This window comes from Emiliania huxleyi (genome assembly GCF_000372725.1).
Source record: "Emiliania huxleyi CCMP1516 chromosome Unknown EMIHUscaffold_1322, whole genome shotgun sequence".
NCBI lineage: Eukaryota > Haptophyta > Isochrysidales > Noelaerhabdaceae > Emiliania > Emiliania huxleyi.
In genome coordinates, this window is record NW_005201266.1 from 1 (window position 1) to 8,014 (window position 8,014).

The 8,014-nt window shown below is 65.6% G+C and overlaps 3 protein-coding genes across 3 annotated transcripts; 2 read left to right on the top strand and 1 right to left on the bottom strand.

Annotated features, from left to right (window-relative positions):
* Positions 1 to 4,615: 4,615 nt before the first annotated feature.
* Positions 4,616 to 5,330, bottom strand: EMIHUDRAFT_252372 (hypothetical protein; the record flags this gene model as incomplete). Its single annotated transcript, XM_005788717.1, has 4 exons — positions 4,616 to 4,651; positions 4,753 to 4,866; positions 4,897 to 5,080; positions 5,296 to 5,330. 4 exons carry the CDS (start codon positions 5,328 to 5,330, stop codon positions 4,616 to 4,618), a joined length of 369 nt encoding a protein of 122 aa, XP_005788774.1.
* Positions 5,331 to 5,963: 633 nt separating this feature from the next.
* On the top strand, positions 5,964 to 7,091 carry EMIHUDRAFT_373248 (hypothetical protein; the record flags this gene model as incomplete). Its single annotated transcript, XM_005788718.1, has 4 exons — positions 5,964 to 6,103; positions 6,171 to 6,234; positions 6,306 to 6,657; positions 6,899 to 7,091. Coding segments are annotated over exons 3-4 (443 nt in total), but the record flags the coding sequence as incomplete, so codon positions are not given.
* A 269-nt stretch (positions 7,092 to 7,360) lies between these two features.
* On the top strand, positions 7,361 to 8,014 carry EMIHUDRAFT_373252 (hypothetical protein; the record flags this gene model as incomplete). Its single annotated transcript, XM_005788719.1, has 2 exons — positions 7,361 to 7,878; positions 7,909 to 8,014. A coding segment is annotated over exon 1 (368 nt), but the record flags the coding sequence as incomplete, so codon positions are not given.

The following is an 8,014-nucleotide window of genomic DNA, read 5'->3' on the forward strand; positions in this document are numbered from 1 at the left end:
CGGGCGGAGGAGGCGGCGGAGGAGAAGGCGGAATCGATGGAGGAGGCGACGGAGGAGGGGGGCGAGGGGGCCGAGGGGGCGGAGCCGATGGAGGAGGCGGGGGCAGAGGCGGAGGAGGCGGAGGCGGAGGCGGAGGCGGAGGCGGAGGAGATGGAGGAGTCGGAGGATGAGGCGGAGCAGGAGGACGCAGAGGACGACGCGGAGGAGGGCGAGGGCGAGGGCGAGGGCGAGGGAGAGGGCGAGGGCCGCAGCGGCGGCGGCGGCGGCGAGGCCGACAGCGAGGACGATGTGGACAGCGAGGAGGACGACACGCCGCTCTCGTCCCGGCCGAGCCTGGTCTAAGTGGTGGTGCGGTCTGTCTTAGTCTAGGTGTGGGAGAGAAGGACACATTGCTGTGGTGGGGGTGTGCAGGGTAGGGGGTAGGGTCGAGCAGGCTTGCGCAAGTTCATGAAATCGTGGTGTGGGAGAGAGAGTCACACAGAGGGGTCGTTCCCCTGTGTGCTGTGTCCCTGATCGTCCTTACAAGATCCTGCTCGTGCAGGTGGGGACCCAAGATCCCACAGTCTTCTCCCACCCCTTGTTGGCAGCGGCGGGCACGTCGCCCCATGGGCATGGCGCGCGTAGCTCATATTGACAGTCAGCTGACAGGGACGCAGGGACCGCGGCCGCGGATCCGGCAGCGGACGGGGGGGCTGGCGCGCAAAGCGGCGCCGGCCACCGTCGGGCCGCCGGGAATGCAGTGCTGGCGATTTACGGGTATATAGCCCCCCAGAACAATCAAACACTCTCCGGCCAAAAGCAAAACAATCAAACGGTGGGGTACGTGTACGGCTTTAAGATATTTACCACCCGCCTCGGGGTACTAGGGTTGCCTAACGTTAGGAGCTGAACAGTGTTGCTAGTGTTAACAGTAACAACAGAACAACAGTGGGGCTCCCCAACAACAGTAGCTAACGTTAGGCCAGCTGAACAACAGTAAGGAAGGCCTGGCAGTGACCCACGACGATCTCTAGTGTCCAGTGCGGGTAATACCCGAAAATACCTGAAAAATCCCAGGTATTTTCGGGGTTTACCCGTTTTTTTTTGCCATTTTCTGCTTGCTGGCCGCTGAACAACAGTAACAACAGTAACAAACAGTACACGTATTCCAATCGACCCCTCCTAGGGCTGTATTCTACCCGTATTGGCAGTATTCCGGCCGTATTCCACACGTATTCCAGAATACGTATTCCAAACGAACGAAATTTCTTGTTGGTTAATAAAAATCTCTCTCTCTTCCAAACGAGGCCCAAAAAGCGACGTATTCCGTATAAAATTTTCTTCGCTCCGCGAATTCCAGAGAGCAGGCAGGGGGGTTTCGGTGGTCTTCTAGTATCAATCAATCAATCAATGGTGGTTCTTTCTGTGTGTCGCTCCTGTGTGACCGTCACCGCCCGTCCCGCGTTGGTTGGTGTCCCGTCAATCAACCAACCAATCAATCAATAAATCAATCAATCGCATCTGAGAGGTCGATTATTGAGGCGCGAGCCCTGTTCACAGACCTTGTTATTGAGAGGAAAATACCCGCTTACAACCCAAGTCGAGGGGAACGTGTGTGTCTCGCGCCTTGTCGTTGCTGTCTCTCCCTTCTCGATGTTTTTGTGTTTTTGTGTGAATAGCGTCTGTGAATAGCGTCTGGGAACGCTCCATCCAGAACGCCGGGGGGGCCGAACTGGTGAGGGGAACGCACAGAGGGATCGCACTGCTCGTGAAGCAGAGGATGCCGTTCGAGCCGCTTCGAGGGCCCGCCGGTGCGTGCCGTACCGTCAGCGGCGCGCGTGGCGGCGCACCAGCCTTGTGGGGAATCAGCCTCTCCGAGTGCGAGGCGCTCTGTGAGGCTAGCGGAGCGTGTGTGGCAGCGCAGCACGCATCCACACCAAAAAAGCGAGGCAGGATGGACATGGCATGCGAGCTGATTTTGGCGCCTGCACGCGTCTCTCACACCCTGCCGCTCGCTAACACCGTGTGCTTGCTCAAGCGGGCCGAGCCGTCGCCACCAGCTTTGTCGCAACCGCGTGCCGACTCGCTGCAGCCGCCGCCGCCGCCGCTGCCGCCGCCGCCGCCGCCTCCGCCGCTGCCGCTGCCGCCTCCGCCGCCTCCGCCTCCGCCGCCGCCACCAACTTTGCCGCCATCGCCGCACCCTCCGCCTCCTCCACCGCCCTCGCCTCCGCCGCCACCGCCTCCTCAAACCCCCCCCGACGCCTGGATCCTGCACGAGCGGCGCAACTGCTGGTGGAACGGCCACGGCGCGGAAGAGGTGGACTCGCCGCGAGGGAGCGACGTGCCGGGCGCACGCGACCTCGCCGAGTGCAAAGCGGCGTGCAAGAGCGCGGCAGCCTCTGGGCTGCCGTTTTGCGAGGGCGTCGTTTGGGAGCGCCGTGAGGGGAAGTGCTACCGCAAGACGCGCATCATAGTGGGGCTGTGCGAGTTCGATACGGCATTTGACCTGCACTTGCGGTCGGCGCCGCCGCCGCCGAACCTGCCCGCGCCTCTCGTCGTGGCGCGTCTCAACGAGCGGTTCGCCCAGGGCCGCCCGAGCGCGACCTTTGCGGACGCTGGTGTCGTGATGAATGCGTTCGACCAGTACGACCGCCTCATGGACGACGCGCATGCGCCGTGGTCGGCCACAGGCAGCAGCAGGCCGGGGTGGGGGGATCGCTGGTCGGTCTCTGTGACCAACGCCGCGACCCCCTTCTTCTACATGGGCAATGACGGCTCGCAGCTCGGCACCATCGATGCGTCTGCGGGGATGGTGCTGGCGCCCGGGCCGGCGCAAGAGGCGATCCTTTGCTCGTACACGACGGATGTGGGAACGTCGAGGTTCATGTGTGACCCGCCGGGCGTGTCACCCACGTGCACCCCCGGCTGTCCCGACTGGATCGACAGGAACTCCGATGGCTACCGCGGCAAGGCCGGCCTCGAGGGCATGCTGCGCCACCACCTCGAGCGCCGCGGTGACTGCGCGCCAAGGGAGCGCGCAGCACGCGGCCTCGGCCCGTGCTGCGACTGCTGCACCTGGCCAAAGTGCCAACTCTACAACGAGATTATCCTCGAGGGCAAAGCGTGCGAGGCGGCCCTCCCGACGATCGTCGAGGCCTTCTTCTTTGTTTCCGACACGACAGAGGCGGTAGCGAGACTGGCGGCGGCGGATCGCTCACGCCCCGGTGGCAAAGCCCTGGCGTTCTGGGCCCGCCGATTGTTCCAGAAGCAGTTCAACATCACGCTGCCCATCGTCGGCGTGGATCTTAGCCGCCCTGCCGGACCCTTCTTTGATGGCGACTCGCGCTGGGATGTGCCGCCACTGCCGCCGCCGCCGCCGCCGCCCATCCACCACATCGGCCGAATGAGCAGCAGCATGTGCTCCGACCTCATACGGGACCCGAAGCACAAGTTCTCGGGCCTCTGGGGCACTGGGTGGGGTTACTGGGCAGACAGGAAGTATCGTTGGCCTGGGCAGAGGGCGTGCTGGCAACTCGAGACCACTAACTGGTGGGATTGGGTAGCCACAGGGCCCAAATGCCAGCAGGACTGGGGCAACAACTTGGACGCACCCACTGTGTTTGGCTTTGCGCGGAGCATGACCAGGTTCTGTGATCAGCGCGGAGGTTCTGGAGGTGACCCGGGCAGCGCCTGCCGATCGGCGGGGTTCAACATCCTGCGCATCGGAAAGTGGGACATGTGTCGAAACACGGAGTGGATGATCTGCGTTGTGCTCGGCGAGGCATGCCAGGCTGGCCGCCGTTGCGAGACCGAGATCATTTTCACCGAAGCCCCAGGGGAGTTGAGCATCGACGAGTTCAACTCACGCGAGGGCTACTTTACCGAGGACGATGTCTACTACCTCGAAGTGTGCCTACTGAACGAAATGTGCAGCAACCACGACGATATCTTCACAACGCGGGATGGAGGGTCGTTCTTTTGCCAGTTTGACGCGGGACGCTGGCGCAGAGCCGCGAGGGATATCGAGCACCACCTGAAGTGATCCTTCCTGCATATCGATCGTGTTCGTGCTTCGTCCAGACAGCGGTGTAACTTTTACGTTTTTAGATCTTTGTTGAGGGAGTAAGGCGAGACCCATAAAATTACGCCTACCTGCTATATACCATGCGCACAGCTATGTCGTATACCCCCAGTGTACTCTCGCTGGTCGTCCGTCTCGGCGCCGCCCGTCTCGGAGCTCCCGGCGGAGATCAAGAAACGAGAGGTCGAGACGGCGGCGGCGGCGCTAGCGGCGGCGGTGTCTCCTTGTACCCCCAGCCTCCCCTCCCCCGCGCCGCTCCTCTCTCCCTCGACCGGTAGACTCTCCCAGCCACGCGGCGCGCTGCCCGCACCGGGCACCCCCCCGCACCCCCGCCTCGCGCCCCCGCGAGCCCCGCGGGTAACGCCTCAGGTGTTCTTGGTGCCGATGCCCACCGTGGTCGGTGGAGATGCGCTCCTATTCACAGTCGCGGCGTGTGAACAGGGCGGGGTCCACGTCCCCCCCCCACCCCTCGGGAGTGGTGTGGCGCGCTCCATCGCAGTCATGTAGCCGCGCAGCTCCTTGCCAATCACCTGGCGGACGACGTGTGAGAAGCGGTTAGCGGTGAGGGGTCGTCGTGCAGACACGCGGCTCCTTGCCAACCACCTCAACGGGGTGCATATCTCCCCCTATCTCCCCCTATCTCCCCCTATCTCCCCCTATCTCCCCCTATCTTCCCCTATCTTCCCAGTCACCTCGACGGGGTGCGAGCGGATCTCTTCGTTGATCGCGTTCAGCAGCCGGTTGTCGACGCCATTGTCGCGGCCGGCAGAGTACTTTGTGCCGATCACGTCGGTGCCGACGGTCGCCTAAGAGCTCGAGAATCGCCGCTTATGAACGGAGCGGCTCGTGCTGCGGGCCGAGCGTTTTTCTTTTTTTCCCCATGAAGGGGTGAGGAGCGGGCGGCACTGCTGGTCGTACAGGTAGCACCCGTACTCGGCCGTGTCGGAGATGCCCGAGTTCATTTCGTACAGCTTCATGCGCGCGATCGTGTTTGCGATGAGCGGCGTCTCGTGCAGCGCCCTGCGAGGCGGCGGGGACCAGGGGGGCGGGGGGGGGGGGGAGTAGAGCGCCCGCCGGCCCTCAGTCGTTTCTTTTCGTACGTGCGGCATTGTGCACGGAGCTAAGTGCATTGCAGTCCCGTGCCCGTTCCAGTCCGAAGTGCCAGTGCGCGCCAGTCCCGTGCCCAGCGTCGTGAGAGAAAGAAAAAATGAAACGGACAACCGAAGGGACAAAACAAAGGGAGGGAGCAGGAGATTTTGTTAAAAATCATACGCAACCGATAGATTGTAGTGCCAGTCCCGTACCCGGTGTCGTGCGAGGGGGTTAAATTCTTTTTCTCGCGGGGTGGGTGGGGATGTCGGGGTGGGGAGTGGGTGGGCGCCGGAGTGGGAGTGGTGTGACTGCTCCTGTGGTGCGGGCGACGGCTTCTGAGGAAGCCGTCGCCCGCGCCTCGCCTTCTATTCGCGGCGGAGCTTAAATTCTTTTTCTCGCACGAAGGTCCACCCCCTCGCCCCACACGCCGCCCGCCCGCCTCCTCGACCTCCCCACGGACCTCCTTTTGCGCGCCCTCTCTCGCTGCGACCCCGCCGACATTGCTCGCGTCGCGGCCGTCTCGCTGCTCTTTCACGCCTCGCTCGCGAAGGAAGGCATCCGCTTGTGGGCGCAAGAGCGCGGCTTCGAGCTGCCGGCGCAACCCGAGGGCGAGGGCTGCGCCGTGCGGTGGCTGTGCTATTCGGCGCTGCTGCGCGAGGCCAATCCGCCGGCGAGGGCGGCCGCAGGCTATCGGCACAGCCTCTTCATCGACGGCGAGGCCAATCCGTCGGCAAATCCTCCGTGTTGGCACCAGCTGAAGGCTTGCACGGCTGACATCACGCAGTTCGTGCACGGTATTCGGCGCCCCCCCCCCCCCCCTAAGCAGCCCGTCGATGCAGGTGGCCCGCGCGGCCACGGCCGCAACGACGCGTCGCCGGCGGCGCTCACTCGAGCCCGAGCCCTCCGCGACGGCAACGCCAGGTCGTCGCGTCCGCCCCGCCAGCCCTTGAGCACGCCTCCCGCATACCGATGACTGCACTCGGCGTCCACCGGCGGGGGACCATGGAGGAGCGGTCAGCAGTCTCGACTGCTCCACCGGCTCCTCCACAGGCTCTCGCCGTCGGCCCCGGCGCGCTGCGACGGCGCGCCGCCGGCTCCCACCGCGGCGTCCGAGCTGGAGGGAAAGGTGACGCACCTGATGGAGCTGCTCAAGGCGCATCAGTCGCGGGACGCGGAGGCGTCGCGGCTGCAGCAAGCGCTGCAGTGCCAGGAGGAGGCGGACGCCGCCAAGCTCGTCAAGCTGATGCGACGGCAGGAGGCGGCGAGCGCGGCGGCGGTCGAGGAGGCCAAGGCTGCGATCGAGGCGCAGCTGGTCGAGCGATTCCGCGAGGAGCAGGCGGCGGCGGCGGAGGCGCACTCAGCGCAGCTGCAGCAGCTGAGCGCGGAGCACTCGACGCAGCTGCAGCAGGCAGCGGCCCTCCTGGAGGCGCAGGCGCGCGAGAAGTTTGAGACGGCGGTCGCGCACGAGAGGGTGATTGGAGCAGGCGGTGCTCGCAGAGAGGCTGGTGAGCGGAACCTCTCCCCTCCCGCCTCCCCGCCCGCCTTCCCTCCCGCCTCCCGCCTCGACTCCCCTGCCTCACTCCTCCCGACCCATCCCTCACTCCTCACTCCGCCCGCCTCTCCTCTCCCCTCCCTCCTCCCCTCCTCCCCTCCCCCTCCCCTCTCCTCCTCCCCTCCCCCCCTCCCCATTCCCCCTTCCTCTCGCCTCGCGCCCAGCCCAGCCCCGCCACCTCACCGCCCTCCCAGGCGTATCTCTCCGCCCTCAAGCAGCTCGAGCTCGACGTCGACGTGCTCACACGCGTCCTGGCGCCTACTGTATACTTGATGCAGAGCTTTCCGACGTCATTGTGTTTGCCGCTCCGCGCTCGACGCCTGCCGCCGCGCGCGCCCGCCCGCGCGCCACCCCTTTTGCGCAGCAACACCTTAAATTTCATGGCCCTCCAAATTCGGGTCGGAGCGTAGCGGAGTGGGAGGCACCCGAGTTTGAAAACGGCGACGGACGCTTGCGTCCTAGCCGCCAACAACGCCTCCCCGGCGCAGAGGGGCCCCCGGAGGGATGCTCAACCGCTCCACGCCACGCCGCTTGCGGCGGTCCTATTCCACGCTCGCGGGGGCCGCTTCTTATTCCCATTTCGTGCACAAAGAGCACAAAGGTGGCACCCTCGCCCCTCGGCCAGCTGAAGCTCTCGACTCGTCGACCGAGCTCTGGACGATGCCGACCTCAAACCACCAGCGCCAGGAACGACGTGCCGCGGTTTTCGCCGCGCATCTGTTGCGACCGACGACGTGCCCGACGCCGTCCCGCGGCCGCAAGGAAGAGGCCCGCGCAACCACTTCTGGGACCCGCGGCCGCCGGGCGTGTGGCGGCACAACGAGTCGAACGAACCGTACCAGAGCAGAGCGGCGCGTCTCGCGAGCGCCCGCAGCCGCCACGCCGCCGCCGTCCGCGGCCGACGGTGGTCGCGAATCAACGCGGCGCGGTGCACCGCTGCGCCTGTCCTTGCGCGCCGCTGGACGTCGGCCGAGAAGACCGCTTCCCTCTGGGGACCCGGCTCCGCGAAGATCGCGCGCGCGTCGTGAGTGGCGGCGCGCGCGCGATCTCTGTTCCCGGGCACGCCGGTCGCAGTGGCATGGGCTCCCAGGCTCAAAAGCGCTCAACAGCGAGCTGCTCCTCCTCCTGCCGCCGCTCCGCTCACCGAGACAACTCGGTGCCGCCGTTCTCGCCGCCGCCGCCGCCGCTGCCGCCTCCGCCGCCTCCGCCGCCGCCGCCGCCGCCTCGCGCCTTGCCTCCGTCACCGCCGCCCTCCATCTCGCAGCGGCGCGTCCCTCTGATGGAGCGGGCTCCTCGCTCGTTGGCGCCTC